Here is a 24,425-nt window from a genome sequence, read left to right on the forward strand (position 1 = left end):
AAACAAAAACATTCAACATTAAAGTTGATGATAAAGCCTTGAAATTAACCAAGTTTAAATGTAAATCTGAAATCAGTATTACCTGTGGTTGCTTTTTCTTGTCAATTTCATTGGCTCTTGTAACATTAACTGCACCTCTTGGTGCAATTGGTCGTACTGTAATTGTTTGGTTTGTTGAAGCAAAAGACAATGGGAGATATACTTGTGCCGGGCCTGGTTGCGAAGAGAGTTTCTCAGGCGAGGAACCCTTGGGAAGTATTTGAGGCTTTGCAGTAGCCGTTTGTGGCACTGAGTTGAGTATGTATGCATGTCCTTGGGAAACTTGAACAGGGATCAAATTCTGCCGATTAAAAGTTAAAATAGATCTGTTGGTAGAAACAATTTTTCGAACACCAGGCTGTTGTGTGAGGGAAAGACTTTGACCTTTTACTGCTTCTTGTGTTGACGGTGTAGATGATAATGATGTAACGACCGTAGCCTTACACTGGACTGGTAGCCTAGCAACTGTTGTTTGAGCCATCTGAGGATCTGCAAAAGGATAATTTAATAAGGCTTTATGTAACAGTAAATTCACATCAAATTAGGCAAAAAGAAGAATATGAATGCTATTGTGTAGACCAAAGGAGTTTTTTATCCTAAGACTCAACTGGTAAAAAGGTTTTCAATAGGCAAGCAGCACTGATTGGGCAAAATCAACTGTCATGTGCTTGTGTTTTTATTGGCCTATTTGATCCACTACTGGGTACATATAATTCCAAGCACATGACTGTGTATTTATTTCATTTTACTAGAAAGGTTTTACCAAGACACAGGCTACACAACTTTGTTTTGATACAATACAAACAACTTTTTAACCAGATACAGTAAATAAATCAGCATTCTAATTACAGAATCAAGTTTTGTGCTTTTATATCTTCTAGATAGTTCCTTAATCTTAAACTTTTAAAGGATTTGTGCACATGAGAAATATCCTTGTCATGTCTCTGGAACCACCAAGGAATTCATTTTAACTTGCCACATAAAGATATACTAGCTTTTCGAACTAACATTTTATTCATAAAACTTCACTATCCACTTTTTAAATAAGCCAAAATAACTTATAAACCAATTGGATAGCTTTCACAAAACTGTCTATTCAAAAGCTATTACATTTGTTATGATATACTAAGGACTGATAGCAACAAGCAAAGAAAGGACACATAGAAAAAACCAAAAATTACAAGCAAAGATAAAGAAAGAATGCAATATTTTCATAATTTAAAATGACGCTAGAATGACATGATATAAACCTGCAGTGGAGGTTGGTTGCCTTTGGATAACAATGAACTGACTTGGTGCATTGTTAACAAAACCTTCTGTGGATGTGATATTTAGTGGGCCATCGAAAGTAATACCCTGAGCTGAGGCAATTGCATCATTTGACACGTTACAGGCAATTTTGGTTGAATCATCACCCATTGTGTCATTAGTGGAGCTGTAAAGAGAGAAAAAAACTTGAATATGGCCCAGAAATACAGAAATATTTTTTGTGTACATGTGATTAAATGTTTCTATTGTCCAAATTCATCAAAGCAAGAAGATAAATTGACAAATAACTACCTGCAGATGGAACCTGTATAGGAAATAGGTTTCTATCAATATTCATATTTAAAATATCAAACTTGAATAAATATATACTGTCCAGAGTTTTGCAAGAAGGAATTCTAAAGGTAAAGAAGAACAATATTTAAGCATTGCAATGAATTGCGAATGGCACAATGGAAATACAACTAACTTTCATTAAAAACTGCATAATGGTATACCAAGACATAACTTCTATTAATGGAGCTATTTATAAATATAAACAGAAAGCCCCAACATTTTTATAATGTTTTCCTAATGTCAAAGCTGCTAAGGATATTCTGACTCAGTTTTTCAGGTTTGCCAAGGTGAAAACAATTGCTTATTGTTCTACAAACAAAATAGCTGGAAATTTAACAGCTAATATATCAAGTTCTTATCTTTTGGCAGCTTTGAAAAACAGTGAATTCACATTTTGCATATTAACATGTCAATTCATTTTAGAAATTATTACAAACTTTGTTGTATTTTTTCTGCTCTGGTTTAACTTTGCCTGGATATCATTGTTTATATTCTTTGTGCTTGTATTGTAGATTCTCTGGAAATTTAAATTTTGAAACAAATAAAGAACTTTGACCACAAGATTGTTCCATGCAACACATACTTTCACCTTCAGTCTTTAATTACGGCAAATGTTTCAGTTCATTCATCATAAATCCAATATTGAATGTAGACTGAAATTATGGTTCTTAACCTTAATTTTAATTCAAAAATTTTGTGCAAATAAGTTTTGTTTCATCTTATAAATAAAATTAGGCACACAGGTGATGGTGTAGGCAGCACACCAAAGTTTCTCCACATGGCCATACAAACATAACTTGTGCTTTAGTCTATTTATCTTTTATTGTCAACAAAGGTTCATATTTGTAAATATTAAAGACATGAAAAATCTTTACATATACCCAGCCAGAACTCTGTGTTTATACTAGAAAAATAATCGTTCTAAGTAATTTTTTATATTTGGGTGTACCTTTGGCTGTATTTGGGATACAATTTCTTTAAAACATGTTAAATCTAATGTATCTCATTACAAAGAATGTCAGGACAACCTTTAAATTTTTTTTGGAATTTTCAGCATTTAGAAAAACTTATCATAAAGCTACAATGAACCCCTGGGTAATGTAATTGGGGGCTTATAAACTGAGCTCAAACTTAACAAAAAAGTATCTGCATTTTTTACATTGTCAGACAGTTTGCTTTTAGGCTAAATTTGTACATTTTATTACTGAATATAAAGCTAAGTCAAAAAATAAACATACAAATGAATGACTGTTACTAAATATCAAGGAAAATTTAACTGGTGAAACATAGAGCCTCTTGTGTATTAATTGTCAAGTTCACAATTTGACATTATAAGTTGAACTAAAAAATTTTCATGGGCCTAGAACTAGCTGGCATGCCAAAGAAAAATAAAGTACATCGATAAGTACTTTGTTTGCAGTTCAATAGCCTACTATTGATCGTTGATTGTACCTTCATACTGATGACAACAGTCTGTCGACGTGGAAACAAATATAGGCCGGCGAGAATGCTATAGTTTAAATTTCTTCGAGTTTCACTGAGATTCGTACTTTGATCGACATAAGAAATTGATCAGCGGGCCGTTTCAAAGCAAGCATCCTCTTCAATGATAATTCTGGGCAATGGCCTAACCAAATTCCATTTTGAGTTGCCAAACACGAAGGAACATACCTCAAATTGAATAAATACAATTTCATACTTACGGATGTCGTTTAGTTCATTCTTTCTTGTCAATCCTTTTCAAATTGCAGAAACTAACAATAACAATACTTGAATATATTTTAGATGATCGAAGTATCTCCATGAAAAACTTGTAACATGATATCCAGGCTGCAGTATGGTTGCTGAAAATTGAAACTCCCGCTTTTCGAGATACGCTCTAAATGAGATATCGATGTTTCCCTTGAAAATTACCTAGATTCGTGCAATAAATACAAATTGCATCAAATTTTGAGCTCCAAATAACGATCTCGTACAACTTTTTAGCAAAAAGATATCAAGAGGACTTTAAGGTCGAAATTTTGTTTTCCGTCCTCACAGCAAACACAATTTTCTGCAGCCATTTTGTATTCAAGAATCACGGCTTCGCCTTGTTTAAAATCACGCGCTATGGCCAAAGGAAATTCCTGCCACCCAGTGACTTACTCGATTTTGATTGGTCAATTCTGATTCCATCAATGTCGAAGTTAACAAATCAATGCTGGGGAGAGCTTTTGATTGACGTGCCTGTCAGATATACCCAATCACTAGACAATATCAGAATGTGATTGAAAGGGCAACCATTTCCGGTTTTAATTGGCGCTAAAAATGAAGTCAAATCTATAAACTTACACAGGTTCCTTAATAATACCATAGTTTATATAATTTTATTCTATTAACTATGATAAAACAAATTTAATATATTCCTTGAATGACTTGTTTTCCTTGTAACAAAACATTGAAGCAAAGATCACAGCCAAAATCATAGCTCTTATTAATGAATGAGTTAAAGAACTTTTGACATAAAACAAATGCCATTAAATAATAAGACCCCTCTCTTTAATTGAAACATCATTAAAGGTACTTTAACAAACAGTTTTTCCACATGAAATGCTGCAGATACATGACTGTTTCACACTTATTCATAAGAACAAACAGATTTATATGTTCTTAACCGATATATTTCACACTTATTTATATGTTCTTATTTATTTATAAGAACAAACAGAAATAACAACCGTTTATGGAGAGACTTTCTGGTGTATTTATGCTTCACTTTGTGAATGTTCGTCATTGTCATATTACTTTATAGGCATAGGCAAACAGCCACCCTTGGCCAACAAAAACGAATTACTTTTCTTTGAAAAACAAATGCACACGTGCAGAATGGATAAAGAAAAATAAAACATTTGTCCGGTCTGCAGGTTACCTTCCATATCGAAATTGTAACTATCCATTGCAGATAAAGCAAGACTTTTCCCTACACGGGTACTTCATGTTACCAAAAATTCATAGCTGAATCTGCTTCATAATCAGTACAATATGGAAAGAATAATTGAAGGACTGTGTTCTCTTATGACAGCATGTATGGCAAACAATATATGTTGTGCAGATATAAGTGAAGATAAAATTTTGATACTATGGTTCATTGTCCCTTCAAGAAAGAGAAACCCGCCTTGAAAGAAAAAGCTTTCATATGGTGGAGGCAAAAATGAAGGCAATTCTACAAATGTGAGAATTTCACAATGATATTAGGCGAATGCCTGTCAATCGGATCAAGTGCCAATCGGACAAAGACTTTTCCGGTGCCTAACTCGATGCATTTCGCTTTTTGAAATTTCCCTAGCATCATTTATTTCATTCTGCACTGCATATCAAAATTTTGAGCCATTCCTCTTAAAATGTGAGTGGTTGAAAAAGTTTCCTTCTCTTAAAAGGTACAACAATAATAAAACTTATCGATTTCAATCAAGTCTGTTGAACTATAAGATAAAAATGAGCACTATTAACTAAACCAAACGGTATTCTACCATAAAACCCAATGCATAACCACCTAAAGAGCACCCTAGGATGTAGGACTCCGCTAAACACACGATTGAAAATCAAAGAACCATCTAGAAAATATAAAGGCACAAAACTTCATTCTGTTATTAGAATGCTGATTTATTTTCTTAATTCTGTGGTTATACAATGACGTAAAGGGGCTTTGACAAAAACCACACAATTCTCGAAAATCTTTACCTCAAATAGTGGATATATACATTAATATACAAATAATCAAAGTTCTAAAGATGTAAAAGATGTAAAGATTTTAAAGTCTTGCTAAAAGTCTTTGTTCTGATTTCTGAGTTTCGTTCATGGGATTCATTTCCGAACGCCTGTTGTGGAGGAGCAGCAATTAAAGGGTGCCAGAAGGAAAAATGTTCATCTGCCTCAGAACGAAGATTTGTAGCAAGTCAAGGTTGAGGTAGGAATCATTCCACGAAAATTATCTCCATGAAAAAGTTTATCTTAGCTTTCCAAAAGCCTGTGTCCTGAAGAAGATCGAAATTAGGGTGAAGCGAAATCAAATCTTTCCCTAAAGACCTCAAGCCTTCTATATGACAGCAGTACAACAACTGTCAATTCAATAAATTTCAAATTTGGCTTGCAACGACATTGATCAAATTTACTTCAGTTTTGACTTTAAACAACTGTAATGAATTTGACTGCAAGAGTGGCTGCAGAATTCAAGAAAGAAAATGTGCAGATTGTGAATCAGCTTTCGCTGCCTTCTTTGTTTTTATTTGTGCTTTTTCTGTTGAAAATTTTCTTGATGTCTGTTTGCGATGAGCCTTTGCCTGCAGGGAAAATCAGATCAGTCAAAAAAACAAATTCAAGTTGAATCATTTAAAAAACCAGTTAAATTTGTCGCTATTTTATTAATTTCTATATTGATATAGTTTTGATAGTTAAATATTTTGTTGAAAAAAGTTATCTGCTTTTCCTTTTTGTAATTTGGAAGCCATGACCTTTAAAACTGGATTGGATTATTTTCAAATAGTTTTTGGGTATTCTTTAATACTCAATTTATTAACCAAAACCGTAAGATTACTGGTTAACCATATACCGAGATAACAATCAGCAAAACCAAATTATGTCAAAGGGAGTATTAATCGATGACCTGAATATAAAAATTCAAAAAAACCAAAAAAGATAATGGACCTACAAACGCAAATATTCGTCTAAGGGTTGTTAATTCCATGATTATATCAATTCCAGTATCTGAGGCTCGGATCAAATATTTCACATTCCAAATAACCTAGGCAACTCTGTATATACCGCAAAATTTAAAGCAATTTATGCATTTTTATCAACATAATTGAACGTTGATTAGAGTCTCTTCTATTTTAGATTGCACTTTCAAACGATAATCTTTAAATTCTACCAATTCACAAGCATTTGCAAAAAAATCTCCAACTAGCGTTGAACACCTAAGAAGCCTACAACTATGTTCTAATTTGGCCAGATTTGATTGGAATAATTCCTGTCCTTTTTCTCTTTCAACGGAAAGCTTAATTGGAAGGCCCATACATCTTGAAGATCAATTTCATTTCTCTAAAGTTTTTGTCAAATATCAATCAAAATCATGCAAGCAATTTCGAAATTTCACCTAAATTCGAGTCTTGTACTTGACTTAAAATCATATTTGAATTCTGTCTAAAGACTCACCACAACATGATACCATTTTCTTCACAAGCCAGGTGACTGGTTCCTGAAGTGTCTTTCGATTTGATGTCAAAACCTCGAACAACTTCACTAAAAAGTGAGCATAAACATTATGATTTTGTCTTGAGTTCTTTAAAAAACTAAATGAAAAAATATTTGCATCAAATAAAGCAAGAAAATATTCTGTAATAAAATAAAACACAGTGATCATATGAGTATGTAAGCAATTTACAATGGTCAGTGCCTGCACACTTAGCTAAGCTACAGCTATGTAGTCCACTAAGGTAATTCAATGTTACTTTTTGTGTCTAACTAAAAAATCTTTGAAACATCAATGCAGTTTATCAAATCATCTGAGAGGTATTTTGAATAATTTTTGCAAGAATCATTTTCGCTCAACGTTTGTAGCTTATACTATTTCCAGTTTGTATCTTTTTCTCATATATATTGGTTGATTTCTTTCATGTAAATGTTTAAACTCAATTAGGGATGTACCGGATATCCGGTAGGCCGGATAATCCGGCGCCGGATCGCCGATTTTTTAAAAATCCGGTTCCGGCCGGATTTGTTTCCGAAATCCGGCCAGTTGCCGGATTTTCCAGAACTTTAATCATAACTAAGAAAATTTGGAAAACCAAGTCAGACTCCCTTCATACAGTGATTAAAAATGGATTTTCCAGAATTAAACAATATCGACGATAAAACAAGCGCCTTGAAAACAGATTTGAAATGAAAGTGCTCGTCATCACGAAACAGGAAGACTGGATGATATAATTCACAGATTTGGTCCAGGGTTGCCAGATCGGCTTTTTAGGCCAAATTTTTCATTTTTGGCTTTTTGATTTAGATTGCCTGGAAAAATTGTTTTTTGCTTACTACTTAAATTTGACCTTGTTGGCCTTTCCAGCAGACGTCCAAAATTAATAAGTAATTACTACATTCATAGAATAATTAGTAGTTAACTACAAACTGTTAACCAAATTTCAAATTTTATCACCTAACCTAAATATTATCTTGATATTAGCAAAGGGTTTTGGAAAAAAGTAAGATTCTTATCTAAGTTAAGAAATTATCTAACAGGCACAAGCGTAGAAATATAACCAGTGCTTGCTCGATGGATTCTTGAGAGAGTTTTTGATTTGGCCTTTTTATGAGCATTTTGGCTTAAATTGCTCACCAGTCTAGCCTTCGTTTGTAAATTCAATCTGGCAACCCTGAATAGGTCTCTTTGATCTTCTCGCTATACATTTTTTCGCAAAGTGGTTCAAAACTTTTTATTACTGAAAATTCTATAAATGGTCAGATTATCCGGTAGAATCCGGCCGGATATTCCACGAAGAAATCCGGTAAAGCCGGTTCCGGCCGGATTCTGAAAATCCTGATCCGGTACACCCCTAAACTCAATGCAAAGGCCTCGGCGTTTTTACGCTCACCATGGTCATGCCTTGTATATGCTTTCATGCCTAAAATTCTAGATGGATAAAATATAAAATATCTCGATAGAACAACATTTGATTTCGTTAAAATAAGTGCAGGCAATGACGTAAAAGCTTTTATAGTTTCTGCAACATAAGCAGTTCCAACAACTACCCAAGGCCTGGAATGGTATGATGAACTTTTGGTCTGTTGGAGACCCGTATGCCGGGGAAATATTAGCCACATTAAATTTACGTGTGTTTATTATTGCTTTTTCTCGGCCCTTGCAGTGTTTCTTATTTGCTATACTTCTATCGACTTTTCGCCGCGAGAATTCCATCGATCGGAGTCCGTCGAGCAGTTTGCTATTGTGCCCTTTCATTCATTCACACACTGGTGTGTTATACTTTATCACATGGCTCAAAATATATCCTGTAGTTCTCTATGTACACTATTTCAGCATCAACAGAGAGAATGGTACCAGCGGGCATGCGCACTAACCTTTTTCTGTATCCGACCATTGCATAATATTATTATGATCACATTTTCTTTCCTCCACCAAATCGACTTTAGTTCCAAGAACCAAAATAGGGAACTGGAAAATAAGCAAAACACTTATTCTTGCCTTACAACAACCATATCGAAAGATACGCTTTTTGGTGTATAGAACAGGACGGTTCTAAGTTGCTACTCAGAGTTTCACGTTTAAATCTAGGTTGCTACTCCGAGTTTCACGTTTAATGCGATCATCACGCAACTCATCGCAACAATATCTCAAAGATATATTATTTCAAAAGTTAATACATTTTGAAAATCAACTTTAAGATAATGAAAGAGGGTGTGTTTGCATTGTAAGATCCATCGTGCAGTCATTAATATTTTTTCATGATTATGGGGAACCCCCCAAATCGCGTACCAATTTTACTGCCTATTTTAAAAAATAACTACAAAAAATAATGTTTGTAGTGAAGACATTATAAAGAAAATTCTCTGCATGCTGTTTTGTGTGAGGGCTATTGAAAGATATCCTTAAAAAGGGTTATTTGTTTAAGGCATTGATCTCAGAAAAGAGATTCAGAGAACAAAATTATCTGTACGCTGTTGGAAATATCAGGGTAGGAACGAGGATAGGAGCCTTTGCCGTGAACATGATCTACCGAAACGGACTACTTACATCTTTTCCTCGTACACGATCAATTTCCTTTTTCAAATCGTGGACAAGTTTAAAGCTTTTTTCGCAGCAAACACTGAAAACGAGTATAAAGCCCTAAAAAGAACAAAATACTTTCAACGATATATTGAAGCAAAGATCCCAGCCAAAATCATAGCTCTTGTTAATGAATGAGTTAAAGAACTTTTGACATAAAACAAAGGCCATTAAATAATAAGTCTTCTCTCTTTGATTGAAACATCATTAAAGGTACCCTAACAAAACCGTTATAATTTCTTGTTCATTCTTTATCTTAAGATCAGACTCTTCTGAAATGTAAAAACCGGCGATGTTTTTTGAGTGAAGAATTTGACAAATTTTAAAAGGCAAGGAAAAGGAAGCAAATGGTGTTCAGGCATGGAATGAAGCTATACTGATACTGACATAAGGACAAAATATACTGACATTAGAAGCTTGATTTTGGTACAGAGTTTCCTCATATAAAAAGTTTTGTCAAGGAATAATGTATAGCATATGCAAGTAATTTGCATTTTATTACTATCTAAATAAAAAGATCGTACAAAGGTATGTGAAATTAAAAGTTGTCACAAAGAAAATATTCTGAATGGAATGATACAGGCAACGATAATTTTTAGTGTTTGTACTTACGTCAGCGATATGAAGGTAATGGGAAGGAACTTGTGGAGACTCTACGTTCTGCGGAAAAAAATAGTTACATGGCTATAACAGATGTGTAACTGGAATATATATAGACCCAGTTGTGGATCGAAAAACACAAGCATATGCCGGTACAGTTGCCCAATCGGTACTGCGTGCCTATAGAAAAGTCAACAAAACTGTTAGTAGAAAAGACGACCGTGCTCTGCCAGTTATCTAAAACATGTCGTCATTATAGCATTTGACAAAATCTGGGTAATCAAAAGGATATGAATTTGCTAAATTGTATTCTACAGCCTTGCTGTCTTATCAATATATCATTACTTGATTTATATCACGCAAGTCTAAACTGCAGTTGGTTATAAAAAAACTAGCAGCATAAAGTAGAGAATGTGAAAAAATACACTAGTATGTTTCACATTTTATGTTAATATCGATGGCCATCTGTCATAATTTGTATCATAAAGCGATTACGAAAAATCCACCCGTATAAATTTGCCCTGAAAACATCTGCAAAAAATAAACGAATTCTACTAAAAAACGTAGTATCAGGACATTGTGAAGGATAGGCTGTCAAAAACCAAATTTGTCTTTTCTTGCAATTTGATGGCTCAATCTGAAAAGAACTCCCAATTTGGCTGTTCCTTTCTCAGTAAATCAAGATTTGACGCTTATGCCAATGGTGGTATTAACTAGTGGCCTGTTGATAGAAAAATAATACCAAAATGTTGCCCCCCTGAGTCTACGATTTTCAGTTCAGTTTATTCTACATAAGAAACAAAGCTTCGTTACATGATTTGAGACCCAGACACTCCAATACACTTATATTTTAAAAGGTTTTAAGAGAACTTAAAAGACAAAGTTTTACAGCGTGAATTTTTTCATTGCTACGCAAGTGTTAGTCCTATAAATGAGGACTTAAGGGGAACTACTTGAGACGTTAAATTTGGCTTTGAAAAAAGCCTTTGTAAAAAGAAGCAAAACTATTTCTGTGGAAGGCAAAACAGATATAGCTACCTTATCTGATATCTCTAACCAACCAAGCCAATATTAATGAAATGGACAAACAGACAATGGACCTGATTAACGCTTTCTGGCTAATCAATGCACTGTACCTGGTTATGTGGCTTAACGTTCCAGATAATAAAATAATTCCTTTTCATTGGATAGGACCGATAATCTTGCCTTGAGATCTTTTCATTTTTCTATTAAATATTTTAAACAGTTTCATTACCCCATTCAGATACTAAAGATTAACTTCCTTTAGACAGTACGATATGTGAACTTTGCAGACAGTTCTTATCGTCCGTATTAAGGCACTTAATAACTATAACGATGTAGAAAACTTCAAGCATTGGAGTACAATTTGCATACACATCGTGAATAAAAATCGAACAAGGGAACTTGTCGTTTTTCAAAGAGAAATTTGAACTTCTGGAAAATTTGAAATTTGAATCTCTTTTCTTGATGGAGATCAAGGGAACATTTTGACAAGATCTCGAAAGTTCATTTGGCAACATTCAAGAAACATTTTGAAAACAGAAAAGTCCTTTTGAGAATTTTTAGGGAACATGGAAACCCAGACCCCTGGGGGTCGCAATAATGAGTACCTAGTTTGGGATGCTTTTATTCCATAGTGTAATATCAAAAGAAATTACGAAATAATTGATTGTGCAGTTGTCATATCTAGCAGAGAATTAAACAGCAATGTGTTTAATCTTGGATCATTTCAACTAACGATAAGCGAATAGGAAGACTTACAAGTCCTGCGGTGTCGTAGATTCTAATCTTTTCTCTTTGAGCTCTCTCGACCTCAACCCATGCTTCGTATGTGTCTTCTACTGTTGGAAATGTCTGCAAAGAAGAGCTTGAATTTTAAAGTACATACTTTAAAGTTCGAATGACAGGGAGAATAGATATTACAAGGCTCTTCCTCAATCAAAGCACTGTACTTTGCGATGAGTTCTAAAAATTCACAAACCCAGTAAAACACAAGGAAAATCCTTTACCAAACTATGGATCATATCTCAGCCGATTTGCGAACGATTTAACTTTTCCTTAATAGGTCCTATTTTATAGTGTAGCTTTACAACATACTGTACAATTCTTCATCTAACGATCCCTGCTATCTAAATTCCCGAGACCCAACTTCACAATATCGATCAGTGGCTTGCAATCGTTGATTTGAAGCTGGAGAAAATCAGGAATTTTTAAGGGAGTGATAATATGATGTGAACTAGCTCTCTCCGAAAATTGACCAATCAGTGAGCGTGATTCCACGAATTCGCTAATTGATTGGCTAATATTGATTGGAAGATGGCTTAAGCAACTTTTCTATCAGTTTATGGCTAATTACAACATTTCTTCTTAGTTCACAATAAAGTATTGCAAAGAACGTTTAGGAAATCCGAAAGGTAAATTAGGAAACATAGAAAAGAACGTAACAATAAGTGAAACAGAAAGCTTAAATTCACTTGAAAAGCTGAGCACTACCTAAAGAAGAAAATGGATGATAAAAATGCCTGATAAAATCGCTTCTTATTAACTCTAACCAAAATGCAAAAATGTCCTATTGACTTGAATCGTTGTTGGGTTGATAAAAAAAGTCTGATTATGTTTCCAACAATCACGATTCTTGATCAACCTAGCCTGCTTTCCAATAGCCTGCGTCACAGACCATAATTGAGGAGGATTTATCCTCCTAACTAAAGGTCTGTAACGCAGGCTAGCTCTTCAATAGCAGTCTCGAACAAAAGATTGTCGCCTTTGTCCAAACCATAATTCCTAACCACTAAAAAACAAATTTACAGAGGAATGAGTTTAAATTTATGGACAAAAATTCCAAAATTATGAGATGAAAATTACGTTCCAAGAAAGACACAATGGCAACCAACAAAATACTGTGATTGGCCAAGGGATAGGTAGAATGAGAAGATAATTAACATGGTTACCAAATAGATAACAAAGGTTTGGACATAGTAACCAAGGTCTGCTGGCCAGCCTACATAATTGGTAACCAACGTACATGTGTGGCCACAGACAATATCCTGGACAGGGCCGTCGCAAATGAATTTCGATGGGGCTAGGTCTGATAAGAAACTTTCCAAAAGATGGCTATGATAATTAGAATTATTTGTCAGTGAAACGGAAATTTTCCAGATTTGCTGACGAATGCAATAACTTGCCAATAGACATCGGTTCCAGACCTTGTGCTCCAAGGTCTACTACACTGAAAATATTGGTAGGTCAAAAATTTTGAATTGCCTTACAATTAACAACCAGGGCTAATCAGGTAAGAAAAATCAAAAGAAGAAATTATTGGATTGGCGATTTGTGTATAACGAATTTTGATCAAAGTAGCAGCCTTAAATAAGACAGGGGCATTGTTGAATTAGACGGACAAAAGATACTTTTGCTGCAAGAGTGCTTTTCTGAATTTCGCTTTACGACCAAGGCCTACAGACCGAAAACTTATTAGATCTAAACTTCATTCTCCATCAAATTTTTACTGGTTGGAGAGCATTTTGAAAACAGCTTTTTAGAATATCATACCCTACAGTAGCCTACTGTTGACTCTATCTTGAGTTTATTTCGGAACACCATACATGTTACCCTTCACAAATTTCAAAGCAAAGTTTCAAGAAAAGCAAACTTCGTGTAATGTTTCGAAACCTCTAACTTTTGGCATCTAAGTGCATGACTCTTAATGTATTCAAAAAATAAAAAACTTTAAGATTTTGCCATCCCTTTGATAAAAAGAGCTGACTTGATAAATTTTTAAGAAATATGTGAAAAGGCCTATACAACAAGCTTAATTTAATAGGCAAACAAAGTAGCTCATGGGGGATGGAGGCTGGAGAGGCTGGCATGCGTCATCGAAAGCCTTTGGTTACCATGAATAAAGAATTTTAAATAAAAATTTAAAACAGCAATTGCATTCAGTTGCAAACAAACAATTGCAAACAAACAGTTACAAACAAACAAAAAATAAATTTGGAATGAAAATCATGAAATGTAGCAAGAGAAAATTGCAAGAAGAAAAATTTGCTGGAAATGTCAAAAACTTATTCAATAATGTTTATTTCATCAACTGGTTCCACGTCGCAACAATTTAGGGGTTGCGGCGAAGGGTGGCAGGGGGGCATGTCTCAACAAGATTCAATGTTGATAATTGATTTGATAATCAAACAAAGCTTTCCTACTCTATGGCCTAGCCAGGGCCCACGCCACCAGGGGGCCGGAGGGACCATGCCCCCTACTTTCTTGCGAAGCAAGTAGTTTTAAAGTTGCAGTGAAAGGGGAAAAGCCTTGACCCCCTACTTTTGCAAGCCTTGCCCCCCCTTTTAAATGCGTGACGTAGGCCCTGCCACCCATTTTGAAGTTCAACACAGGGACCCTGTAATTAAATAAACAACTTTCCTCACACCTTATTCTCTTCAAAGAAGCCAAAAACCAACTGTTCGATAACCGAAGTCTTCCCAACTGCATTGGCTCCGAGAGTAACTGTTTTCAACAGACGGGACGCCTTTGGCATAGCTTCTGTGGCGTTTTCAGTTTTCCAACAGGCCGTATATCGGATCCAACAATCAACCATTGAAGGAAATTTTCTTTAAAAACAGCTTAATACCACGACACTTTTATCAAACGATTTTCGTAAATCTATGTTATGAATGCTCAATATATCTCAACCGAACAAACGCTTTCAACTCGCAAGCTGTGGAAAGGCCTAAAAGCTTGACAGCAATAAGGAAGTTTGTCGAGGTCTCACAAAAAAAACACTGTTTGCGGAAACAGAAACATCACAAGGCAAAGAGTGTTCTCTGTTGCCTTGAATCATTGTGCTTGAATACGATTTGACATGACAGCGATTATTCACTCTTGGAGTTCTTCAAAAGCCTACGTGACCGCAGAACTGATGCGGCGTAAAATTTTTAATATATCGTCATCAGGATTTCAATCAAGGAATTCGCACACGTGGCACTTTTATAAGGTTATTATAAACAAAAGTTCGTTGAACAGTCAGGAAGTATCTTTTCTTCACATTTGAGAAATTTTCAAAGCAAATCAAAACCCCCGTGCCTCAAAATAATCAAAATCAATCTATTCTTTGCTGAATTTAGCTCCCTGGACCAATTCTCCTTGAGACTGAAAGCTTGATACGATTGAATAGGATGGACAGGGGGGTTTGATTATTCAATCTAAAAATAAACTAAATTATCTATACCCATTAGTTCAGCAGTGTAATGGAGAGGCATGGCACCACCTACCAAAAAAATCAATGGGGCGCAACGTCTCTCTTAAGCATGGCCTCTTCTTTGTAATACCCCCCAAAATGCTGACCCTCTCCCCTCTTTTAAACTTCCCCTTTGCAAAAATGCCACCTTGTTGGAAAAGGGCATTTCTGAAAAATGAAGAAAAAGCAGGATCATATGTGGAGATTGCCAGTTCCTTAACGTAACAGTTGGAAGCTAGTATTTTAAAAAAAATATGAATTACCCCCTCTTTTTAATAACCTCCTCTTTTTAATAGCCCCCTTGATTTAGTGCCCCCAAAAAATTTTAAGAGACCCCTTATTTTTCAAAGTAATAGGGTACTTTGAATAGAGAAGTCACTTATATATGAACTGAAAACTAATTTTGTTGATGATTCTCTATATGGAAACAATTTTATGGCTTGGGTTTTATAATGTACAAGCAACCAGAAGTGAGAAAATTGCACATAATCTTCCCTTATGCATAGACAAGATTTAGTCCTATATATTAAATGTTTAATCATTTACAAAGGAAGTAGATACTGTATACATACACTTTCTTTCTCGTACACCCCATTGACACACTGCTCAATCAAAGATGTCTTTCCAGCAAACTGAGCACCTAATATCACCACTTTAAGTGGATTTTTAGGCATTGTGGTATTGAAAACAGGCCTTGATGATGCTTCTTTTTTGGATGCTAATACACAGAGTTATCAGTCGATAGAATAGCTTAACCAGCAAAGCCATACAAGCAAATGCTTTACATTGCATCAGCTGTTAAAAGGTGTTTATAATTGCAGATAACCAGATGACACAGATCTCAAAGAAGTAATCTCCTGAAAATGAGTAAGACAACTGTAAGGCAGTTACACAACAAGAATGAAGATTAGCCAATCAGATTGCATAGAAAACAATAGACAACAAGTAACAGATAATAGAAACCTGAAGATAAAATAGCATCAGATCAGATGAAACAGTAACCCCTCACTTCTCCCAAGCAAAACTGTGGAAGAAACCCTCATTAGGTTGTTAACTAAAAGTTAAAAAAACTTGAAAAGTTATGAATTTCTCACTTGTTAATTCAAAATTTACTTCTTTGAAATTGTAAAATTGGATAGTGACAATGATTTGAAATCTATACAAGACTTGCACCAAAGTAAATAAAATCTTATACTGTTGAACCTGCTAAAATATGACAATCATGTTTTATTTGAAACACCATTTCCAAGCTCATTTTCTTTATTGGAGTACAACTATGATCATTATTGACCTTATATATTTTGGCAATCTTTTCAATCTCTCTTTTATTAGACTTTCCATATATGAAACACATCAAACTCATGCGTATTGCACAAACCTTGGAACTTTCACTCAATAAAAGACGTAATGTCAGCTTGAGAATGTTTATCATTCTCTGTTCTGTTTCTATAAGCAGGATGCAATGGACTGAAGAGCAATAATATGAAGAGCTACAAAACGAGGATTTTTTAGCGATGTGTGGGTGCTTTTTCGGTAAATATTAAAACTTATCAGCAAATGAAGATTGTCTCACTCACATTGATGGCAAATGAGGCCTGAACACTTCCTTAGAGCAAAAAAGCTAGCAATCGCACTGTTTACACACTATTTATTTAAGAACATAATTAAGAAAAGTCAGTCTGAACTTAAATTTACTGGTTCCAATAAAAAAGAGTGTATTAAGGGCCATAGTCAAAGGCAGACAAAGCAGAATGAGTTTGGAGAAAACACATTTTTCTGTTTGCTTTTTAACAACTTTCAGCCAAGGTAAATTATTTGTACCTTGCAAAATTACTTGAATAATGGCTTTGAAAAAAGCAAACAAATTTGTTTTGGTCTGACACTCCTCAGAGTATCAAACATCAATCTCTTCTTCAGCGTACACCCAGGTTTTTTTGGCGTTCAGCATGGAAACCAATAAAAAAAATTTGGTGTACTTAAAATTTTCTTTAGTTGGCATGCTAAACAAGAAGCCATATACATAGTTCACGTAAAATAAAGACTCATGCACCACAGTTTTCTCTAATAATCATTTTCATTTGTCCTGGCGCAACAATGTTTACAGTTTTAATAACTGCTTTTATGCTTTTGGCGTTTCTAAACAAATGCCCAGGTGGACCTTCGGCGTACAGTTAACATGGAACGCACCCTGGTGTATGCCAAACATCTTCCAAAATACAAGTCAAATCTTATAACATATATTTTCAAAAACATGTAATAGTTCATGAATAAGATTAAAAATATTACTCATTTAAACTTCACAACGAACACATTCTGCAAATGCAATGAGGGTGCTCTCTTGAAGTGCAAACTAAGTAGGCGGAATCAAACAAAACAAAAATTGACCAAACTTTTCATTGTTTTCTCTTTTTTACATTGTTTACAAATTATGTTTCAAAATAGGCATTATCCTCTAAGAATCTGGAGGCATTATTCCCTAAAACTCATCTCTAGCATTTCTACCGTTTATGTGACAGAAATAAATTGTTAGATAAATAGGTTGTTATGGTTGTTACGTTTTTGGACAAGTATTCTAAGTTGATTGACGTCATCACCAATACACTTACTAGCTATTAAGACAAGTAATCGGCAACAATAGATCCTGCAAGCACCGGAACTGGGTCATTCGCAGTTAATTATGCTCACGAACTGACATAAAAAATCACAAAATCATACCTTCCTGAGCAACACTTCTGGAATCTTTAAACAAATTTATCATTACAGTTCCCTGTGTTGTAATTGTTGTTGTTGTTCAAAGAATTTCCTTGCTGTTGCTGTTGTATTTCAGCTTTAAAGTTTCTTTTGCAAGTAACAAAACTTGTCCAAAAGCACAAAGAAAATTTGTGCGACTGGGGACAGCCAGATCCAATTGTTTTATGCTTCTATATTCAAACATTCTTATGCCACGTTTCATAGGAGCTGACTTTTAATTTTTCCCTAGGTAACACAACACAAGATTCGAAACAGTGACAGGAATTCATTTTTTAATTGGGGGGGGGGGGGGGGAGGGGCAATGTCCACAAAAGCAAGCAAATTTGCCGACAAATGACATCATTTTACCGAAAAACCCGACATATTCTAGTTATAGCACGAATGAGGGGTTTCCTTTTCGCCACCTGTGGTTGTTTATTTGGTGGATTTTGAATGAAATGTGTATCAAGCTAATTTGAAGAGCGTGACAGCACACATTTTTTCTCCCTTCGCTCGCAGTGCATGAAGTATTTTTTTCCGTTTGTGATTGGATTTGTTTCACATTTTTTGCAGTCTTTATTAAAGACACTATGGTTAGAGAGAAAGGGAAACACCCTAACAACTATAACAGGTGAACCTTTAAAATTGATAAAAACTGGCGTCTTTGTAATTTCCGTAGGTGCAAGGTACCATTCTTGGCGCCCTGTGGTTTTTTATTAGAGATGTAATACAGAAGAGCGGGCCCCCTAATAATCATCTTCTCCCGGCCCTTTTCTAGGAGCCAAAACGTCTCTGTGGCACACCTTATTGTCGGCAAATGGCAACCCTTCTTGAGCACAAAATCTAGGGACGACCCTGTCTAGTTGGAGGGGTAATTTACATAAACATTCTTCAGCCATTTCTGACTCTAAAACAAGGGTGCCCAACCGAGGCACCGGAAGCATTTTGAGGCGGCGGGGGCAGCTACTAAGAAAGGGCACATTTTAATGACTAAAATTAGAATTATAACAAAAAAATGAAATAACTTAAAACTTTGGTACCGATAAAACGCTCAATCTAAAAGGCCTGTTTAAAATTCCCCATTCTGTTGTTTAGGCTTTTGCTGGGGGGAGGGGGTGGTACCTTAACATGTTTGAAGGTAGGGAGACGTGCAATTATTTAGGGGTATATTTTCCTGAAAAATGTGGAATTATCTGTATCAGCTTTTGAAATATGTGCAGAACAATAGGTACCATTTTCGAAAAATGTTGTAAAATTCTTAGGAGGGAGATGAGTATTAACAAAATGAATGTTAAAGTAAGAAATGAAAGTATGAAATATGTGCAATAATGAGATTTGTTGTGCTTTAAAAATACTATTTGCTTTGCAGAATTATGGGTATGGTTTTCATCATTTTTGCGGAATTATGTGTCAATTTTTTTCAGACATGTGCAGAATTATGGGTCCATGTCTATATGGTGTGCCATTCCCACCGAGATGCATTCTGATAACAAGCATACCTATTTGATCTGAAAGTAAACGCTTTCTCTTATGAAGCTGAGCATGAAAAAGCTACCAGTTTAAAAAATGGTGTGGATAAACTTTTTTGAGCCCAAAAACATTTTAAATTGATACTTTCTTGATATATCTGTTTATGTAACATTTCGTATAATTTTTCACGTTCAAAGCAAAATTTGCCAATAATGTGCATCTGGTCCGCCTTAGCAGAAGGTCTGTGGACCACCCTACAAAAGAATTTTGACACCTCTGCTCTAAAATGTACTGATTCTCATTGCATTTCTTAACACAGTTACTCGCCTAAAAGAGCATTAGCGTTATGATATAACAAGTAAGCAATCTTTTTGTAGGACAGAATTCAAAATGGCTTTGAAGAAAAGTAAACATTTTGGAACAAGGAACTAGAGCTTTTCTTCCAACACTCTTCAGAGTAAAAAACGTCAGAGCATACAGTAGATCGAAAACTCTACGCTAGGAAGTTTGCTTTTTTCAAAGCCATTTATAATAAGCCACTTCTAGTTTTTTTCATCTAATATTACAGTTGAAAACTGGACTTTTGAAAACTTGGACAGAATGCGGCGAATTACAGGAACAGATGATGATACAGCATAAAGCAGAAGACTTTATATCTTCCGATCTAGCTATCTCTAAGGAGTGTTCTACTTTTGCTACAGACATCAGTATTATTGGTAAAGTTCAACGAGTAGCCATGCCTATAACGCTCCAAATAACATTTTCAAAGGCGTTTTTCGACTGTGTATGAAAAAATAATAATATAACCTACGATTCATCTTGTTTTGGCCCGTAGCTGGAATAGCGCCTTGCAAAGTGTGAAAACTTTGGAACTTATATTATAGCAACTCATATAGGAGTTTTTTAGTGGCTTTTAGTATTGCGTGGTAGTTGATATCATAATGACCTATTGCCGTTAAGTTTTCCCAAAGAATCCTATATTCTGCCACGAAGTATCACATCATGTGACAAAGGCTATCAACCAATCAAGATTTAGCGCCTATATTCTGCCACAAAGATCCAAGGCAAAATTGATACAGCTAATAAAGGTTTGCTCAAACTGTTCATAGATTTGTTCAAAAAAATTGACAGCATTACCATGAGGTTTAAGTTTTATTTACAACTAACATACCTCTAGATATTACAACGTGAATTTATTACAAATTCATACACACCTTATCGCATAAATATTAATTTTGCAGGGTAATAGTTAACACATCATCATTAACTTCTTTTTGGTTACTGACATATGTCTTAAGGCACTGCGGGCAACAGGCAGCAACAGCAACAACGCGAATATTAGAAAACACGTGGGAAATTAGAGAACAGCTGTCTGGCAAAACTGATGAGCGACAATATAAATACGTAACTTTGTCACATAAATAATGCTACATGAGGTCTGGATAATACCACGAAATACAAGTAGAGGAATTAATTGCTGCACTTGATCGAGAATCTTCAAATTTTCATACAACGGGGTGAAGGAATCTTCAATTTTTCAACATTTGAAACGTAAACAGCTTACCACAACACGAGCTAAAAAGAAAACAAAATATCAAAAACGAGGAGAACGAGGAGAAAATTTCGAACTGGAGACACTTATTTCATGCCGGTGGTTTATTGGCTAAAATACTTTAAAGGGAAAACGACAAAATACAGTCAATTTGACGGAAATAATAAAGGCCGTGTCTGCAAAGGTTTTATCTTAACAATAGGAGATTCCTTCAATGCTAGTTCGAAATGGTGAAGGGGGGGGGGGGGGGTTGAATGATATGTTTTAGACAAAGGGGATATACTGTTTAAATATCAGAATATCAACGGAATAAGCGCAACGAGGGGTTTAGTTGAACTTAATCTTTCAATGGAAAATATAGAGGGGGAATTTATAGGAAAATATTGTTACCGTTTGAATCACAGATCTTTGAGATGAAAATTTTTTTTACAGCAGAGTCAAACATTTCGTTTGCCTATCAACAGGAAGCGAAAAACAAAGTGATTGTTCACCAGAATAGGGTTTTTTAGAGAACAGTTCTGTTCTAACAGATTTGACCTCCTTTTGTCATTTTGACTTTTCGTTCTGCCTGCAAAGGTTTGTGTCCGTGCAAATGAAGCCCCGTTTATAATAAACCTTTGGGAACGAAAATCTATGTTTTATCAGACTGCTTTGCACATTATATACAATTAATCCCAAGGAAATGTGTGAGAGGAAAGGGATAAAAAGGCATCAGACAGGCGAAAAGATGTTTGCCAGATGATTGAAACTTAATTTGTAGCAATCAAGATACTTAACCGTTCTTGGCAACTTACGTTTCCAAGCAGTTATTGCCTAAAAATGTTTGCCAGTCACTGCCTCCTGGGCTACGACAGAAGCAATGACTAGTCCCAGGTTTCGAGAGGCAGATTTCCAGAAACTGAGGTTGTGCTTCCTCTATCTCCTACTAAAACAATGATTTTATTTAAAAGCAAAGGAGTTCAAATTCTTAAAAGTTGTGGCTTGGAATATGTCAAAGATAACTACTGTACAAGTTCTGCACTTCTATATTTCTGTTTCTAAGCATTGTAAAGAAAATGTACATGTGGAGGAGCTGATTTATTAAGGAAAAACACTCTTTGGTGCACAGCAAGCTCTTCAGAATAAATAACTTTCCAGAAATGGCCTATTTCGAATTAAGAATGGGTTTGAAAATAAGACCGAAAGTATTCTGAAAAGAGTTTGAGGTAATTTGCACGAGCTACCTTCTAAAACTACCCAACCTTTGGCATTTTTCGTAAGTTTATTTTTCTGAGATTAGTGAGTTTATTACATGAAGTACTAGAATATTAACATGATAAAAGCACTCTTGAATTGTCTACAATGTGAATTCCATTTACATTAATAAATAAACAATCATTCCCTATTAGAACCTGAATTGTCATTTTCTTCCTCCTCCTCAATGGTCTCTTGTCTGTTATTGTCGCTTTTCGCCATTTTATCTTCTTCGTCCTCTGCTACTTTGTTCTCTGACTCCTTTACAATGGTTTCAGCGTTTATGACCTGTTGCCAACGCTCTATATTGCGATTAATATTATTGGTTGTTTCGCAAAATATGGTCTTTCTCTTTTTCATTTCTATAGCCTTGTCTAATTTTTCAGAAACTGTCCGGATCTCAGCCTCGTCATCTGACCTATCGGACGTAGAATCATTGGTGAAACTTTGACTGCTGGCATCATAATTCTCCTCGTCATCGTTCTCGTCATCTGGATCGATTTCATTCTCTACCCAGTCCCCAGGAAGAAGTCCTGCTCTTCCATAAGAATTGTAAAGAGGGCCTACCAAGTGTTTGATGAAGGAATCTTGCAACTGAGGCAGGCGTGGCTGCGTTCTGTCCATGTATGGTGAAATTGGCATCCCCTGCGCAGCCTCTGCATCGCCCTGGAATGTATATACATATTTTAAGACTTTGTATGTTTTCTTCTCAAGGTGACAAAAGATAGCAATGACAAATGTACACATTCATCTATCCGTCAGTTAATGAAAGGTTGTCTCCAAACATTTAGTATTGCTTCCTGACATTACAAAAGGAGATGCTGTTGACGGAAGTAGCAGGAAAAAGAATGTTCTATGAGAATTAGAAATGGAAAGACATTTGAAAAAGACATTTTTAAGTGACACATCAAAGTCCGGTAGTGCCTAGAATTGGGTTGATGGGAATGAGTAAAAGATTGTAGAAATAACCCGATAGCTTTTCAAGACTGACTTGGATTTGTCTCAAAAGGTGACAAGAAGGTTGCACTTAGCTTATCGAGGTAGGACACAGTTGCCTTTCGGGCGATAGTGACAGGAAAAAATGTGCCGAGTAGCAGAAAATGACATAGACTAGAAAGACAACATATCTGCGTAAGTTCCAAAAAAACTTTAGAGGAGCGAAGAAAGAAAGACGTTATGAATGCAGATCAGCAAGTTGGCTGCATGCTGATTAATCTTGAAATGGCGATTAGTGAAAACTTTCGATATAACATCAGACGCTAAAACTTTGACTGACTGAACAAATATGTGTATACCTGAAGATAGAACTCCTCCACAATTCTTTGGGTCCACTTATAATGCAAATCCCATGTCTTTGATGGTCCAGAAATGTCCGATAATTTGATGCACATTTGGCCAACAAGAAGTCTGTCTGCTTCACTTGACCAGTTTAGGCCACCACCTTGTTCGGAGACCTGAAAAATGCTTTTGATTAAGCATATTGTTTCTAATCGTTTATAAATCTATCAATACCTAAGCAGAATTTTTTATCAATTACCATTACTGAAGCAGGTACTGTATACTATGGATAATCTTGCATATCGTGAGAATGAAAACTGTTTTGCATGGTGTTCCATTTGGTTTAGCAATGCACTTTCAATAGCACAGCTAAAAAGCGTTTAATCAAAAAATTTTTAGTGTTAAATCAAATGCTGGTAATTACACGTGGCAAGAAAAACACTTGCGTAAGCAGGCATTAAACGAACCTTCGCATTCCACTCGGTAAGGAAGTCGAAATGCTTCTTCAGATCAGTTGACAGAATCTGTTCAACAACGATGAACCGGAATCGTTTGAGATCGAAAGATTCCAAACCACAAAGAAAATTATTCGCTGGATCTGAGAGCAGTAGTGCCCAGGCCGCCGCAGCATGGTGGTTTTCAAGGACAGACCGGTCGTTGTAAAGCAGTGCCTTGAAGATAAAAGAAACATTAGAACCTACATTAACAAGTCAAGGAGCGTTTAAATGACAATAAATGACAATTTCATATTACCTAACAAGTGAACAATCAAGTGATGTAGGCCAAAAGCGGCCTAAATATCGAACTAATTTTACATTATATATCTATAAAACTCCCTACATATGTGTCACGGAAAC

At 35.3% G+C, this 24,425-nt stretch overlaps 3 protein-coding genes across 5 annotated transcripts in view; all 3 read right to left on the reverse strand.

The window, feature by feature from the left end:
• The window catches only part of LOC135682770 (protein lin-54 homolog), a 29,416-nt gene extending 23,535 nt beyond the window's left edge, over positions 1 to 5,881 (reverse strand). The window contains exons 1-4 of one of the 2 annotated variants that reach the window (XM_065197809.2): positions 3,345 to 5,881; positions 2,079 to 2,158; positions 1,290 to 1,474; positions 83 to 528 (exon numbers count right to left, since the gene is read on the reverse strand). In XM_065197809.2, coding sequence (XP_065053881.2) covers positions 83 to 528; positions 1,290 to 1,458 — 615 coding nt within the window. In that variant the 5' untranslated portion in view covers positions 1,459 to 1,474; positions 2,079 to 2,158; positions 3,345 to 5,881. The remainder of the gene's footprint in view (positions 1 to 82; positions 529 to 1,289; positions 1,475 to 2,078; positions 2,159 to 3,344) is intronic. The other variant, XM_065197800.2, reaches the window with a different exon arrangement.
• Positions 5,882 to 6,254: 373 nt separating this feature from the next.
• Positions 6,255 to 15,979, reverse strand: LOC135682755 (NF-kappa-B inhibitor-interacting Ras-like protein 1). Its single transcript, XM_089113551.1, has 7 exons — positions 15,878 to 15,979; positions 11,834 to 11,926; positions 10,064 to 10,111; positions 9,419 to 9,511; positions 8,746 to 8,839; positions 6,832 to 6,918; positions 6,255 to 6,283 (listed from the first exon to the last, which is right to left on the reverse strand). The coding sequence occupies exons 1-7, from the start codon at positions 15,977 to 15,979 to the stop codon at positions 6,255 to 6,257; spliced, it is 546 nt and encodes a 181-aa protein (XP_088969677.1).
• A 4,899-nt stretch (positions 15,980 to 20,878) lies between these two features.
• The window catches only part of LOC135682741 (cGMP-inhibited 3',5'-cyclic phosphodiesterase 3A), a 30,612-nt gene continuing 27,065 nt past the window's right edge, over positions 20,879 to 24,425 (reverse strand). For both annotated transcript variants that reach the window (XM_065197759.2, XM_065197767.2), the window contains exons 6-8: positions 24,036 to 24,239; positions 23,586 to 23,744; positions 20,879 to 22,956 (exon numbers count right to left, since the gene is read on the reverse strand). In XM_065197759.2, the coding sequence (XP_065053831.2) occupies positions 22,432 to 22,956; positions 23,586 to 23,744; positions 24,036 to 24,239 (888 nt within the window). In that variant the 3' untranslated portion in view covers positions 20,879 to 22,431. The remainder of the gene's footprint in view (positions 22,957 to 23,585; positions 23,745 to 24,035; positions 24,240 to 24,425) is intronic.

The sequence above is a fragment of the Rhopilema esculentum genome, chromosome 17, assembly GCF_057945365.1.
Source record: "Rhopilema esculentum isolate cy_ngs chromosome 17, ASM5794536v1, whole genome shotgun sequence".
NCBI lineage: Eukaryota > Metazoa > Cnidaria > Scyphozoa > Rhizostomeae > Rhizostomatidae > Rhopilema > Rhopilema esculentum.